The sequence below is a fragment of the Piliocolobus tephrosceles genome, chromosome 19, assembly GCF_002776525.5.
Source record: "Piliocolobus tephrosceles isolate RC106 chromosome 19, ASM277652v3, whole genome shotgun sequence".
Taxonomy (NCBI): Eukaryota; Metazoa; Chordata; class Mammalia; order Primates; family Cercopithecidae; genus Piliocolobus; species Piliocolobus tephrosceles.
Genome location: NC_045452.1, coordinates 36,457,803 through 36,474,095, shown reverse-complemented (window position 1 = coordinate 36,474,095; position 16,293 = coordinate 36,457,803). Strand labels below are relative to the sequence as shown.

General features: G+C 55.3%; 1 protein-coding gene across 1 annotated transcript in view; it reads left to right on the top strand.

Moving 5' to 3' along the window:
* The window catches only part of PDE9A (phosphodiesterase 9A), an 81,449-nt gene extending 66,993 nt beyond the window's left edge, over positions 1 to 14,456 (top strand). Inside the window, exons 7-16 of the mRNA XM_031934600.1 lie at positions 75 to 171; positions 422 to 526; positions 912 to 994; positions 2,150 to 2,306; positions 5,638 to 5,751; positions 8,412 to 8,516; positions 9,240 to 9,368; positions 10,624 to 10,719; positions 12,340 to 12,421; positions 14,229 to 14,456. Coding sequence (XP_031790460.1) covers positions 75 to 171; positions 422 to 526; positions 912 to 994; positions 2,150 to 2,306; positions 5,638 to 5,751; positions 8,412 to 8,516; positions 9,240 to 9,368; positions 10,624 to 10,719; positions 12,340 to 12,421; positions 14,229 to 14,242 — 982 coding nt within the window. The 3' untranslated portion in view covers positions 14,243 to 14,456. The remainder of the gene's footprint in view (positions 1 to 74; positions 172 to 421; positions 527 to 911; positions 995 to 2,149; positions 2,307 to 5,637; positions 5,752 to 8,411; positions 8,517 to 9,239; positions 9,369 to 10,623; positions 10,720 to 12,339; positions 12,422 to 14,228) is intronic.
* The last annotated feature ends 1,837 nt before the right edge of the window (positions 14,457 to 16,293 follow it).

Below are 16,293 nucleotides of genomic sequence, written 5' to 3'. Positions count from 1 at the left end.
TTTTTTTAATGAAATATTGCTCAGAACCAAATATTAAAAGCCTATTAAAGGTTTCATGGTGATTGGGGACCCAGAGCCCCTCTTGGAGTCTCCCCTCCCCCATCCCCTCACTTTGTGCCCCACTGTGGCTCCTCAGACACCTCCAGGGACACCCCAGTCCTCGACTGCAAGGTGAAAAGCCCTGCTAGGAGCTCTGTCCCCACACCTGCCCCGGTGCTATGGTGTGGCCCGCTGGACATTCTCAGGGTCCCTGGGTCACCTCGTTGGTACCGGTGGTAAACATGGGAACACTGCTGACCTCTGGTTGGGATGAGGGTTTGGCAGAGAACGTTCAAACCAGCGCACAGCCTTCTGGGTGACTTTGGGAGGAGAGGTTGGCGGGCCCAGGCACAGGGTGACTCGGACCCCCTGCCTCCCACAGCTCTGCGTCCACGACAACTACAGAAACAACCCCTTCCACAACTTCCGGCACTGCTTCTGCGTGGCCCAGATGATGTACAGCATGGTCTGGCTCTGTGGTCTCCAGGTGGGTCCTGCCCGCCGCACACCCAGACCTCTACTCTCGGGGGTCAGGTGGAAGCCCCTTCCAGGGAGTGGCAGCCCCATCCCACCAAGAGAGCCACAGGTGTGGTGTCCCCAGCCGCTCTGCCCCTCCTAGGGAAGCAGCCCCCCCACCACTGTCAGTCTCCCCATGGGCGAGGCTGCTCCTAGGATTACATGAGCAGATGCGCCCCCGACCTGGTCACCCCTCCACCCCCACAGAAAGCTGGTCCTCTCCCACCATGCCAGGAGACTCCACATGGCTGCAGGGGCCTTTGTCCCACCTTACCACTCACCCAATTCCACCCTCCAATCCCATCCCACCCTCCAAGTGAAGAGGGCAAACACCTACACCCTGTTTTCCAATCCAGGAGAAGTTCTCACAAACGGATATCCTGATCCTAATGACAGCGGCGATCTGCCACGATCTGGACCATCCTGGCTACAACAACACGTATGTACAGGATTTTCTCTTGTTTTTCTTTTAAAAGGCACTCTGGCTACTGGAGGGAACCTGTCAGCCCAACCCTCAGAGCAGTTCCCAGAAGGAGCTGTCAACGACGGCCTCCCAGCCCCAGCTCTGCCTCCACTGACACAGCTCCCGACTTCTGGACTTTGCCCAGGGCCTTGGGTCTCCCCGGAGTAGAACTTTTGGGATTATCAAACCCCAGGGGGACTTTCCCACGCCTGCGCAGGCCTCGTCCAGGCTCAGGTGCCCGGCAGAGCCCTGGCCACGCCGGTGCTTTCTCCACCCCAGGCAGGGAGCAATGCCTGTGGGCACGCAGGGATGGGGGCTCCACACACCCCTCTCAGTAGCTCGTCTCTCCCCGGGCAGGCTTCCAGCTGGCTTTCGCAGGGAAGGCAGAGGCAGGGGCCAGAAGAGAGTGAGAAAAGGGCTGCAGAACGACAGGAGGTGGGAGTGAGGTATCCCTCTTGGGGCCAGGGATCAGAAGGACAGACCGTTGCTCCACTCCTGCCTCCACGGGCACAGAGTTCCTCCCCACGTGGCAGACACGGTCCAGGCCGTGGGCTGGGGTTTGTGTCCACAGTGGCGCAGCAGCTCTCTCTATTGAATTGTGTGTTTGTGTGACGATGTCATCACAGGCCTGAGAGCTCTGCTGCCGTGTGTCGGCACCTAGTGGGTTCCAAGGTGTGGCAGTCAGCGCTCCTCCCAGGGCCATCACCATGCACACCCATCTGTTCTCCTTTTGCTCATTTCACACTCACAGCCGCTGGCACAGCACAGGCCGGCAGAGGCCTTGACCACAGCATCCCAGTGAACCACAGCCTGGTTCTGCCCACCTGCCTCTGGCACCTGGTGACATTTGACAATTTCACCAGAGGCCGTGATGCCTCAGGGCCTGTCCCAGGGAGCACGCTGCTTCCTCAGAGGGGTCCTGGGACTGCAGGAGCATGGGGACGTGAAGTTGCAGGGGCAGCCGAGCAGCAGGAGGGACCTTCTGGGTGGGGCAGGGCACAGGCGGCTCCCCCAGCCCCCACGGCACTTTCTCCCCGACTCTACTCCACTTATATGCCTGGGCGTTGCTCCCCAGTGCAGGTGCCTGGTGAGTGCGCCTGAGCCTCCCGTCAGTCTCTCCTCGCCTCCCAGGTACCAGATCAACGCCCGCACAGAGCTGGCGGTTCGCTACAATGACATCTCGCCGCTGGAGAACCACCACTGCGCCGTGGCCTTCCAGATCCTCTCTGAGCCCGAGTGCAACATCTTCTCCAACATCCCATCTGATGGGTTCAAGCAGATCCGACAGGTGCGCGGGGTGAGGGCCCTCCCACCGGAGTGGGGCACATTCAGGGACAGCAGCCCCCATTCTCCATTGGCTGGAGGCTCCCAGAAGCTCCTGGCCACAGCAGTGCCCTGCGGACCTGGGGGAACCCCTCCCTCCTTCACCTCCTCCAGGGCCCAGGGTGGAGCCCCAAAAAGAGGGTACCCTCGCCCTGCACACGTGTATCCCACTGACCTGCACTTCCCAGCCTCTATTTAATTGAGCCTTCACTGGCTCCCTCTGAGATAAATCCTTTGTCCATCTTCTAGTCCAAGAAACTGAGGCTTAGCGAAGGTAGGGAGCCTGCCCAAGGAGGGGGCAGGCCCTGGACAGACAGGTCTGCCGCATCCAGCGTAGGAGAGCCACCCTGCTCCATAACCCCAGCTGCTGTCACCTGCCACCCACAGCCCAGTCAGCCCCCTTCCATTTCTTTTTTTTTTTTTCTTCTTCTGAAACAGAGTCTCGCTCTGTTGCCCAGGCTGGAGTGTAATGGCGCAATCTCAGCTCACTGCAGTCTCCACCTCCTGGGTTCAAGCAATTCTCCTGCCTCAGCCTCCCAAATAGCTGGGATTACAGGTGTGTGCCACCACGCCCGGCTAATTTTTGGTATTTTTAGTAGACATGGTGTTTCACCATGTTGGCCAGGCTGGTCTTGAATTCCAGACCTCAGGTGATCCACCTGCCTCGACCTCCCAAAGTGCTGGGATTACAGGCGTGAGCCACCGCGCCCAGCTGCCCCTTCTGTTTTAGATAAGGGGGCTTTCTGCCTCTCAGGGCGTGATGGGAGGAGAGTGAGCGGGACATCTGCATGAGAGGAAGATGACCCAGTCCACCTGCCCCAGACAAACACCTCCAGCTCACGGAAATAACGCCCCCTTCCACACGGGAATTCCTCATCAAACCCTCACTCTCTGACGTTTGCAGGGGAGGGAAGCTCTCAGAGTAACCTCTGGGAGAAATGTGTGGGGTGAATAGCAGCGTCCTTCAAACAAGGCCCACCTCCCGTGAGTGCGATCTTATTTGGAAAAGGGTCTTTGCTTGTGTACTTGTTAAGATCTCCAGATAAGATCAGTGTGGATTGTCCAAGGGGGCCCTAAATCCAAAGACTAGTGTCCTTGGACAAGACAGAGGAGAAAACAGTCCAGACACAGAGGAGAAGGCAGCGTGAAGATGCGGCGATTGGAGATTGGAGTGATGCCACCCTAAACCAAGGGACTCCCGGTCCCCCGGGGCCAGGAGGAGACAAGGAAGGACCGTCCCCTGGAGTCTGCGGAGAGAGCAGGGCCCTGCCCACACCTTGATCTTGGTTCTGGCCTCCAGCACTGTGAGAGAATGAGTGTTGTTTTAAGCTGCCTAGTTTGTGGTACTTTGTGTGGCGGCCCCAGGGCACCGTTCCACAAGGCAGACCTCAGCCATTCAAAGTCTAAGTGGCTTCCTTCCAGAGGCAGCCGACAAAGACTGTCTGCACTCCAGCACTGGGAAAATACTCGCCGCCCTCCCGGAGTGCTGCTGAGCCTCACTTATCAGAGAGCAGCAGCCTCGTGGACCATGGCTTTCCAATTTGTCTACGCTTCCAGGAGGTTCAAAGTCCAGTGTAAAAAACTGAAGTCAGTGAAGCATTTGAGGAAGCTCTGAGGAAGCAGCGTGCTCCCTGGGACAGGGCCCTGAGGCATCACGGCCTCTTGCAAAACTGTCAAATGTCACCATGTGCCAGAGGCAGGGGTGGGCAGAACCAGGCTGTGGTTCACTGGGATGCTGTGGTCAAGGCCTCTGCTGGCCTGTGCTGTGCCGGCCGCTGTGAGTGTGAAATGAACAGAAGGAGAACAGATGGGTGTGCATGGTGACGGCCCCGGGAGGACTGCAGACAGCCGTACCTTGGAACCCACTGGGTCTGACACGGCAGCAGCGCTCTCTGGCCTGTGACGACATCATTGCACAAACACACACGATTCAACAGACAATTTACAGTCCTTATTGAATCACCGGTTCCCAGTGCAGTTATCTCCCCTTTATCTATAGGCTCTCTGGCCTCTCCTCCATGTGTGTGCCCCTCCCCACCCTGCAAGCAGGTGCCCTGTGTGGCTACAAGCTGTGGCAAATCTTCGTCTGCAGTAGGTCAAGGGACAACCGTGAAGAGAGAACACTGCATCTGCCACTGCTGCCCCAGTGGGCAGCTCCTCCAGGGACAGGACCCGGGGAATCAAAGGAAGTGAACACCCCTTAGTGTAGGCTTCGTCCCACTGAGCCATGTCGGAGAGCATCCCGCAAGAGAAGAAGGCGGCACCCGACTGGAGGAGCAGCCCCTCTGCACACAGGATCGTCCTCGTGCCCAGCCACCGTGGGGACACACCAGCATTGGCTGCTTCAAATGCTTCACTGACTGCAAAATGTGACTCTCCACTGGGGGTAAAATTTGTTGTCCCACTTTTTAAAAAATATATTTTGGGCCGGGCACAGTGGCTCAAGCCTGTAATCCCAGCACTTTGGGAGTCCGGGACGGGCGGATCACGAGGTCAGGAGATCGAGACCATCCTGGCTAACACGGTGAAACCCCGTCTCTGCTAAAAATACAAAAAAATATCCGGGCAAGGTGGCGGGCGCCTGTAGTCCCAGCTACTCGGGAGGCTGAGGCAGGAGAATGGCATGAACCCGGGAGGCGGAGCTTGCAGTGAGCTGAGATCCGGCCACTGCACTCCAGCCCGGGCGACAGAGCGAGACTCTGTCTCAAAAAAAAAAATATATATATATATATATATATATTTTTTTTTTATTTTGTCATGGAAGATTTCAGGAATAACCGAATAAATGCTTCACTAATAACACAATTCAATGTTTACAGGAAAATTGAATAATTCAAGATGCAAGTGATGTCCCCCTCAAAAATATATGTATACATTTGAAATGACCTAGATTGATGGGTTTGGGTTTTGTATCTGATGCTTGTGGTTTTATTTTCTTGGAAGAGGAAAACATCATACCTGGCACAGAGATGTGTTCTGTAAATGATTGAGGGGTGGGTGGATGGATGGACAAATGGATGGAAGGGTGGATGGAAGGATGGATGGGTGGATAGGTAGATGGATGGATAGAGGATGAATGGGTGGGTAGATGGACGGATGGATGGATGGATGGAATTGTTTTTTGGGTGAATGGATGGATGTGTGGACAAATGAATGGATGGGTGATGGATGCACATATGAATCAGAATGAGGGATACATGAAATAATGTGTGCAGGGGGCTCAGTACTCAGTAGGCCTCCGTTGAATACTTGTTGGGATTATGCCCTTGTTAACGCTTTGTTCTCTCACTATTTAGGGAATGATCACGTTAATCTTGGCCACTGACATGGCAAGACATGCAGAAATTATGGATTCTTTCAAAGAGAAAATGGAGAATTTTGACTACAGCAATGAGGAGCACATGACCCTGGTGAGTGGCTTGTTCTGCCTGTGTGGGCAGCCAGGCGGTAGGCTGGCTGAGTGGGTCATCCATCCAGCTCACACTGGAAGCCAAGAAGCCACAAGTATTAGTCTTGCCTTGGAACATGGTATCTATAAATCTGGTTTTCAAGGTCATGACTCTTACTAGCAAAGTCTCGGGCAGGGCCTCCCTCCTGACGGAGCCTCCTGCATGGTCGGAGGCGGCACTCTCCCATTCCTCCACCTCTTTTGGATTTGAGGGAGATAAGTGGGTGAAGGCCATGCATCTCGCTCTGCTTTCCAGAGAATAAAACCAGCTCTCCCATGAAGGCACAGCCCCAGCCCATCTCTGTGGGGGCAACTCCAACACAGTCCCTGCTCCCCAAGCCAGCATCCCCCGCCAGGCCCACACCATAGCCCGGCACCCCTCTATCACCAGGACGAGGTGGCCAGAGAAGGGGTAGGGGGCCTCCCCCATGAGAAGGTGCAGCATCTTCCTTTCGGAAAGGGCAGGCACTGGGCACCGCAAGGCACGCAAGGACCGGAGCACTACTCATGCCTGGAATCCAGCACTTTGGGAGGCCACGGCGGGAGGATTGCTTGAGTCCAGAAGTTTGAGACCAGTCTGAGCAACATTAGCAAGACTCCATCTCCACAAAAAAAGAAAAACCAAAAAATCAGTGCATACCTGTGGTCCCAACTGCTTGGGAGGTGGAGGTGGGAGGGTCGCAGGAGCCCAGGTCCAGGCTGCAGTGAGACATGGTCGTTCCACTGTACTCCAGCCTGGGCAACAGAGCAAGGGTCTGTCTCAAAAAACAGAGAGAGGAGAGAGAGGTGCATGAGAACTGCTCTCCCGGTCTTCAAAGAGAAAGCTGGTTTTGTGGAACCTTGTCTAAGCATCGGGTACACCCCTGGCATTCTTACTCTGAAATTTGATTGTCTGTTTAAAATCAATAGCATCACTTTCCACCTCCAGAGAGGTTGAAAAATAGGGAACTCTTGGCTCAGGCTGACCTTCTAACCACCCAGTCCCCGTAGGTGGAGTCATTAGGACTCAGCTCTCTGGAGCTGAGGTGCAGTTAATTCCCAAAGGCTGTGCGAGAGGACGGGAGCTCCCGCAGGCAAGGGCTGGGCAGCAGGCAAACCTCGCCAGGCCAGGGCCTCCAGAAGCCCCTTCCCCAAGAGGGAAACAGGCACATCGAGCGGCTTCCTCGCAAGCAAGTTCCTCACTCCCGAAAAACCCAGGGAAGGCGGGAGGCATCGCCTTATCCTCTTAGATATGAGGAAGGCAGGGATGGACCTGCAGGCAGGGGTGACCCACGCCCCACCGATGCCTTCTTCCTCCCTCTGAGGTGGGTGGAGAGGTCAGGGAAGAGACGGGGAGGGGCAGGATGCTGGAGGATCGGGTACCAGGTGGTCAGGACCTCCGAGCCCAGCTAAAGGTCCCCACTCCCACCCCCAGCCTTACACACTGCAGCTGTGCCGACCAGAGGCAAAGCGAGGCTCAGAGCCCAGGCTTCCGTTTATCCCAACGACGGGCACGGGGCGGGGTCAGATGACAAGCAGCACAGCCAGGGGTCGTCTCACTGCTGGGGAGCCCTAGACGGGGCTTCATGAACACTGGAGGACAGAGGTGGGGGGAAGGTCTCGGGGGGAAAGGTTCTGAGTCCAAGTGGGCCCCGATAAGGAGGCCTCCAAGGAGAGTATGGGCTGAATGGGAGGTGTGAGGTGCAGGGAGTGTGGCCGGCAGGGCCTGGGACCTTGACCTTCCCCAGAGACAGTGCCGCCCTGGCCCTGTCCTATGTCTGGTGTGGGGACAGCTCCTCCAGGGCCTGCCAGGCAAAGGCTAGTACCTGCCTCTGATCTGGAGCCGGACTCCACAGAGGAGTCAAAGAAAGGCCTGGATGGCTTCCTGGGAACTGATAGGGTGGGGAAAGGAAGGGTGACCACAGCAGGGTCCCTTCGAGGTCCTGCCAAGGTTGGAAGGCAGGATCCACCAAGCATCGTGCAGACACCGAGCTGACCTGACCTGCCCCTCACCTAGTCACATTCCCCAAACCAGCAGGTGCAGCCCGCAGCCCGGGGCCATGTGCCTCAGCTGGGCTTCCCTGTCGAATCAGCTTCAGAGCCTGGACAGCAGCCAACACTTTGGCCTGGAAACCTGGTGATTCCAGACAGTCATTTGTGCCCGGTGCAGGGGCTGCGGGACACCAGCCCTCCATGGCCTGTCCTATGGCGACATCCAGGCTAGTTCGGGTGGAAGCTGCTGCATCCCTGGGTCTACCCGATCTCCTCCTGAAGCTCCCATGGTGTGCCCAACCCTGGCCAAGCTCAGACGGAGCCACCTGTCCTCTGGGAAGATGAGCAGTGCACCCACCTGGGGAACAGCAGCAAATAGGGGGTGACCAGGCGCCGGGCAGTGCTCCGGGGATATCACCTGGGCTGGGATGGCGAGAAAGGCTGGAAGGAGGGGACCCAAACAGGACCTTGAAGGTTCATTCTCCATTGAGAAGGGAGCCTGTCGTCCCTGAAGCCAGCCAAGCTCAGTTGCATGGTCCGGCTGCATGGTCCTCCATCTCTTCCCGCCTGTAACAGCAAGTCCAGACCCAAGCAGCTCAGCAGGCCACGTTCTACCTCCTGTTACCTCAATTCCAAAACCTCTTCTTTCAGCTGAAGATGATTTTGATAAAATGCTGTGATATCTCTAACGAGGTCCGTCCAATGGAAGTCGCAGAGCCTTGGGTGGACTGTTTATTAGAGGAATATTTTATGCAGGTAAGAGTCTTGCAGAGCAATCAAGCCTGCAGCCAGTCTTATTCACCCCACTGAGTAAGGGTTTGCGTTAAACAGCATGCCAGGGTGGACCCCCATATTCACCGGGCCGCAGACAGTTCAGCCTCCAGAAAGCCTTCACGGTAGGCGTACATCAGAAACAAGAGGTTATAATTTGAGACCTGAAAGAGAGTGACAATCCAGAAAAGCTAATGTCCTAAAACTGCCACCTGTCACTGCTAATTGAACCATTATTAGAAGCAGCCTTGTCAAGCCAATTGCCTGAAAGTCAAGAAGCAAGAACTGCAGAGGCAGGAGGGGCCCCGAGAGGGCTGAGACCCAGCAGGTCAGCTTACACAGATGGCCACGGGGAAGGTCGGGGAGGTAGAAAACCAAGCCAGCTGAAAACAACCACCAAATGTTAATACAACAGCTTGATCAAGCGTAGAACTCGGGAGGCTTTCTGCAGGACGCCTCTGCTGTCCTGTTACGTGCAACTTATCTGTGTCTGTCTCTCATCTCGGTCTTCCCAGCTAGACCTGCATGCCCAGCTCTGTTTAGCACTGAAGATACTGTTGCCCTCGCCTTGTTCTTTACTGAGACACATTTGTGGTGTAGTTTGGTTGGTTGGTGGTTAACTGGCGCCTCTTGTCTTTCTCTGAGAACAGCGATCTGGTTCCGGGGCATTTCTGTCTTTAATGTCGCTATCTGCTGCATTCCCTGCAGAGCGACCGTGAGAAGTCAGAAGGCCTTCCCGTGGCCCCGTTCATGGACCGAGACAAAGTGACCAAGGCCACAGCCCAGATTGGGTTCATCAAGTTTGTCCTGATCCCAATGTTTGAAACAGTGACTAAGGTGAGTAACTGTCACCACATGCCACACTTGCATACACTCAGATACACAGGCACACGCAGGCACACACCAGCACACTCAGGCGCATGCAGACACACGCAGGCAGCATAGACACACACAGGCACACACATGCAGGCACATGCACACACACAGGCACACACATGCATACACAGGCACATGCATGATACATAGACACGCGCGCATACAGGCACATATATACACACACACAGGCACACAGTCATGCCTACACACATACACAGGCACAGACATGCACACACAGGTACGTGCACACACAGGCACAGACATGCACACACAGGTATGCACATGCACACACACGGGTACACACACGCACATCCTGAGCAGCCTCTTCCCCAGCTGTCGTGGTGACCGCTGTCCCTGCTCCATCCAGAGCCTGCTCCCCACAGCCTGGCCCGTGACCCCAGCATCTCCCACTCTGTGCTGCACTCCCTGCCTTGCCTCGCTGGGCCCTGGGGGGGGCCCCTCATTGCCCTCCCGCATCACTGCTGGCCTTCAGGTCCCTGGAGGCAGCACCGGCTGTTGACTCTCCTGTCCCCCCTCTGCGTCCCAGTTCCACCGAGTCCTCACCTGTGGAGGAACCACTGAGCTCTGTGCCCTCGAGCTGTGAAGCCCCCATCCAGCTCCCAGTCTCACCGCACCCAGCCACCAAGGCCTTGCTCCCTGCACATAGCTCGTTCCTGCCCAGCTCCCCCAGGGCCCCTGAGCTGCCTGTGGCCCCTGCCAAGGCCCCCACCTCAAGGCACCCCCAGCATGTCCAAAACAGGTCCATCTCTTGTTTCCCCCAGGGGTCTGGGCTCACAGCCTTGCACCCTCCGACCTTCCTGGGCTCCCAAGTGCTGTGGATCCTTCTGCTCCAGGGCATCTCCTGGAGCCGCCCCACCCACTTCCCACTCCCAGGACCCTCAGCCGGGAGGCTGTCGGCTCCTTTCCCCTGCCCCTTGTCTTTGTTAGAACCTCAGAACCTGTCCCCAACCCTCATCTCACGGGCACGGGGGACACAGGAGGTGGGGGGCGGACTTTCTGTGGGACCTCATAGAGGGTGATGAGGGCCAGAGACAGCGCCACAGCGGGTGGGGGCAGCAGAGCCGGCACGAGGGTGTCCAGGAGCTGGGACTGGCCCACATGCTTCTGCACAGTGCACCTGACCCCCGTTTTTCTCCAACATTCCCCATTGCTGTAAGAATGAGGGACTCCGAATGAATCCGTTTTTCTCTGCCAGCTCTTCCCTATGGTTGAGGAGATCATGCTGCAGCCGCTTTGGGAATCCCGAGATCGCTATGAGGAACTAAAGCGGATAGACGACGCCATGAAAGAGGTAAAACGCACCGAGAACCTTCCTTCCTTGTGGCAAGCAGGCTACGGCCCTCCGCACTCCTGACTCCAGAATCTTGGACGTGCCAAGCAGGGCACCACTGAAGGTGGCCCCACGGACAGGCGCACGCGTCCCTTCCATCAGAAAGCCTGGCTCAGTGAAATTAGGGAACGTGATACGGGAAACCAAAACTGCATTCGCCAAGAACGCATCAGGGCTCAGAACCTTCGAGGGAGTTTACTGGCTGTGCCCTTCACAAGAATCACCACTGTCAGCCACACCTGTGGGCACCCGGGTGTCCGTGGGCGTATCCGCCGCTGTTAGAGCATCTGGGAGCCCTCTGAGTAGAGCGCCTGGCCTGGCCCCAGGGCTGACTAGTTCAGAGGAGGCCATGGGCTAGAAAGGGGCCCTCCCCTGGCACAGGGGCAAAGCGACCATCCACCTGCCAGCTTCCAGGCCCAGAACACACACCAGCACCTCTCAGGGGACCGGGAGCCTGGGGCTGGCTTTCGGTTGCTGTTGGATTGACATCGTTTTGGAGGAAGGGGTCAAGGTCACAGGCTCAGGGCCCACGCAGTCTTTCCACAGATTCCCCCGGCTGTCTGCTGTCCAGCCGCCCACGGTGTGGCCTCTGCCCCTCCCCCCAGCGCCCCCATGCAGCTCGAACAGCCTCACTACTCCTGCAGAGTTTGACGCCTCCTGGCCTTGGCCGGTGTTGCCTCTGCCACCTCCCCTCCCCACAGTGCCCTTTGTACCACTGAAGCATCCTCCAAGGCCCATCAGTCAGGGCTCCCCTAGTTACTGTGCCCACCACGCCGTCTTTTCTGCCTGGGCGCTCCTGAAGCCCACGTGGCCCACGATGCCCTTTTGAGCGCTGAGCCATTTTCCAGGCGTAGCCTTGTGTTGGTCTCATCTCCCTCGACTGACGGCCCCGTGCTCCCCGTGCCCACACCTGCCCGGGGCGCCATGCCAGGCACATGGTAGATGCCCAGCAATTGCTTAGAAATTGACTGAAAATCCAGACCAGCTGCCCTGACTTCTCCAGTTGAAGGAAAGTCACAGAAAGGTCTGTAAAGCTCTGGAAGGCTGAGAGCACTTATGCAGAGGGACAGAGGTAGCAGGAAGGCTCCTCCTACTCCAGAACCCCGCAGGAGAGCTGAACGGGCTTCTGCCGCTCTCATGGGCCTCCGAGAGCCGTAGACCTGATGGCCTTGAGTCTCTAGGCCTGAGCCCTGCTGCCCAGTAGGGGACACTAGGGTTCTTCAAGGCCTCTGCCTTCCCCCTCTTCGTCCCCACAGAAAGGACAGTGGCACCAAAGAGGTGAAAAGGCCCAAGTCACAGGCTCTGCACACACCACCAGTCCCTGCGGCTGTGGTGGCTGCGGCTGGGTGAGCTCAGGCCCTGGATGTCCAGGCCCCAGATGAGGCACCAAGGGTAGCGGGACAGGGTCCACAGAGCTGCCTCTGAAAAACCCATGTCAGGAGCACTTGGGCTCACAGGGGCTGGAGACCACAGGCTTTCACACTGCAGCACCTCCAGGCAACAGAAGCTGCTGGAAGAGACGCAGACACTCCCCTGCTGTCTCCTGCTCCCTGACTTGGCCTTCTCTGCACTTTGTTCCAGTTACAGAAGAAGACTGACAGCTTGACGTCTGGAGCCACTGAGAAGTCCAGAGACAGAAGCAGAGACGTGAAAAACAGTGAAGGTAATGCTGTGTCTGCTGAAGTGGTGTCAGTCCATACGGTGATTCCGACAAAGGACAGAAGGAAGAGGAAGAGGAGAAAATCTGAATTTTGGAATACCTTTAAATGAATGGATTTTTTTTTTTCTTTTTTTTAAGACGAATTCTCACTCTTGTTGCCCAGGCTGGAGTGCAATGGTGCGATCTCAGCTCACTGAAACCTCCACCTCCCGGGTTCAAGCAGTTCTCCTGCCTCGGCCCCCTGAGTAGCTGGGATTATAGGCTTGTGCCACCACACCTGGCGAGTGTTTGTATTTTTAATAGAGACAGGGTTTCACCATGTTGGCCAGGCTGGTCTTGAACTCCTGGCCTCAAGTGACTCACCTGCCTCTGCCTCCCAAAGTGCTAGGATTACAGGCGTGAGCCACTGCACCCGGCCAAATGAATAGAAATTTTATTCCTTCCATCTAATCATTAGAATTAGGCTCTTAAGGCTGGTGGTTCATGCCTGTAATCTCAGCACTTTGGGAGGCCGAGGTGGGCAGATCACTTGAGGTCAGGAGTTCGAGACCCAGCTTGGCCAACAGGCTGAAACCCCATCTCTACTAAAAATACAAAAATTACCCAGGTGTGATGGCACATACCTATAGTCCCAGCTACTTGGGAGGCTGAGGCAGGAGAGTCACTCGAACCTGGGAGGCGAAGCTTGCAGTGAACCGAGATTGCACTACTGCACTCCAGCCTGGGCAACAGCGAGACTCCATCTCAAAAGAAAAAAAAAAAAAAGAATGAGGCTCTTAAAGAAGGGGAACATGCTTTAGTTAATAGAAAAACATCAATAATTAGCATATGCATCACTTATAAGAGTAAGGACTTTTTAAAAGTGCAATTGAAGTACTGAAAACTTCACCAATCACGTGTTGGCTTTCTATGGCTTTGAGAGTTTCTCTCTGCACTTGTTGATACAGTTATTCAGCTCACGGGGAATGCAGAGCAGCCATCTGTTCACCTCATAATAAGGTCACACTATACATGTCTAACAGATAATTCAAGAGAGAGTGCATCAAGCACGTAAGGCCCAGGGCAGGATAAACGGGACATGGCTTATAAGTGGGGCAGCAACAGGCTTTGGCGTCCAACACACCTGGTTTTGAGTCCAGGCTTGCCAGTTACAAGCTGAGAGACGTGCACAAGTGTCTCAGCCTCTGAACCTCAGAGCCCCAGTCTCTAAACCAGAGGCAATAATGCCATTGTTACTGCTATTTTAGTGATTAAATAGTCAAAGTGCTGGTCTGGTCCCTGTGAAGGGCTCAGTCAATGTTGGTATTTAATTTTTTAAGTCAGTTCATATTTTTCAGTGGCTCAGAAAAGGGATCAATATTGTTTTATTTTGCTTAAGTGTATTCAGCAGTGTATCTGATGGCCTCTTTCTTTTAAAATGGTCTGTATGTCGGCCGGGTGCGGTGGTCCATGCCTGTAATCCCAGCACTTTGGGAGGCTGAGGCAGGCAGATCACTTGAGGTCAGGAGTTTTAAACCAGCCTGGCCAACATGGTATGATTTCAGCTCACTATAACCTCGACCTCCCGGGTTCAAGCGATTCTCCTGCCTCAGCCTCCCAGGTAGCTGGGATTACAGGCGTGTGCCATCATGCCTGGCTAATTTTCGTATTTTTAGTAGAGACAGGGTTTCACCATGTTGGTCAGGCTGGGCTCAAACTCCTGACCTCATGATCCACCCACCTTGGTCTCCCAAAGCACTGGGATTCCAGGCGTGAGCCACCGCGCCCTATTCCTAAAAAAAACCAATCAGTCATCTTTACCTTCTTCCAGGAGACTGTGCCTGAGGAAAGTGAGGGGCGTGGCTGCGGTTCCGGACCGGCTGGCGGAGCTGCGCGGGATCCTTGTGCGGGAAGAGCTGCCCTGGGCATCTGGCACCACAAGACCACGTTTTCTAAGAAACATTTTGTTCACTGATACAAAAAAAAAACAAAAACGGAATTCATGATGTTGTACAGAATGTTATTTTTAAACTGTCTTTTAAATAATATATTCTTATACAGAAATGGGTACTGTACTTCTTCTTTGCTAGAGTTGTGTATGCTGCTTCTGGTAAGTTCTCTCGTGGAGACGAAGGACGCTGTGCTTTTCCCCCAGATGTATCTTAGAGCAATTGACCGGTGTGATATGGTGCATACGTCCCTGTAAATTCAGCATTAAATGTCAGAACGGTGCCCTGAGCGCAAGGACGTGCATGGGTCCTGTGTTTCTGAGCAGAAGGGGATGTTAGTGCCGTGTGTGGGACATCTGGGGACTGAGGCAGGGTGGCCACAGACTGTAGGACATGTGTCAGAGCAAACGCACCCGTGACCAAAGGGACGACACATGCTGGGTGCTCCTGCACAGCAAGACTGGTGACTTCACATTTCAATCCTCAGATAAGGAAAAGAGACATATGTATTCAGCAGGTCTGAGGGTCTCTGTCTCGGTAGGAGAGATGGCCCTCCCTCCGGCCTTTGTTCTGGTAACGAGCACAGGGGACATTCTGGGTGGCACTGTGTCCACACGGGACCCAGCCCCCGGCTTGTTCACGGCCAGGCTCCTGTTGTTGCTGGGACAGTCGCACCCCTGAGCTCTCAGAGACTGCCTGCATGCGGTGCACTCCTGGAGACCCGATTGATGAAAAGCAAGGAAAAGGCTGCTGGCTGCGTCCCCTGGGCTGTGGGCTCCATCTCTGTTGCACTCTAGAGACTGAACCACCTCCCGACGCGCTTCGCCCTACAGAGCTCGTCTGTAAAGGCCATCGGTGTGGTCTGAGCTTGGTAAACGTTTCGTTTCTGTGTTGGGTCACTTTCCTCGGAGCAGTTGTTTCCTCTTGGTGAATTCCAGAATCTTACTTCCCACCTTCAAATAATTCATTTTTTACCTGTAAAATTTTCCACCTCATCTTGACTCCAGCTCAATACGTATAGGGACCTTGATTTCTACACCCCTTCTTGTTTCTGCTTTTGTTTTTCATCTGAATCCTACTAAAGCCAATAGATACGGCAACGTTGGCAAAAATAGAAGCAAAACGTAGGCTTGTGGATACTGATGCCCGCCACCTTCCTGCCAGGCGCTATGAGGGATTATTACCTGCTCTCCTCATCCATAACAAGGCTCTTTGAACAGCACCTTCATCTGCTGCAGCACTTGGAATGCCCATCTCACCAAACTGCGCCCCTCATCAAACTCCATACAACGCTTCCTTGAATGTTACTATCATAAACACGCAATCACACGCACACACGAACACGTACACGCTCTTACATGTCAGCACATCTCCCCCGGTTCTAGGCTGTACTGCATCCTGGAACAATTAAATCAAATGACTGAGGTCCATTAGGGGAGGTGTCTAGATGGCATCTACTGTTAGTCCCGGTTCGTATGCAGCCAGCCTGGTCTCCATGCACGGGACCCCCAGAAAGCCCACCAACCCACCCTCCTGTCACACACAGCAGTCCCTGAGGCCCCACAGTTGGAGGCCGTGTCCACCCTGGTCAGCCCGCGCACCCAGAGCCTGCCTGCACCGGGAGGCAGCCACACCGGTGAGCTGAATCATGGGCTACATGTAGTAGTGGAGGCTCAGGACAAGACAGATGTGCCCGCAGCCCCGGAGAGCTCTGGGTCCAGCAGCAGAGGCAGGTGTGGGGAACGCAGCACCCAGGTCTGGGGGTACGCCCAGCATAGGGAGTGAGTGCAGACACAGGGGCCCACCCCCATGAGCACAACCCACTGAACAAGACGCCCCTCTGGGGTGGGCGGCACCATCTCCTCCCAGGACGGTGTGTTTCCAAGTGAACTGTCTGCCCAACAGTCAGTGTTAAGTCAGCATGAAGCGTAAAGATGTTTACAGTTA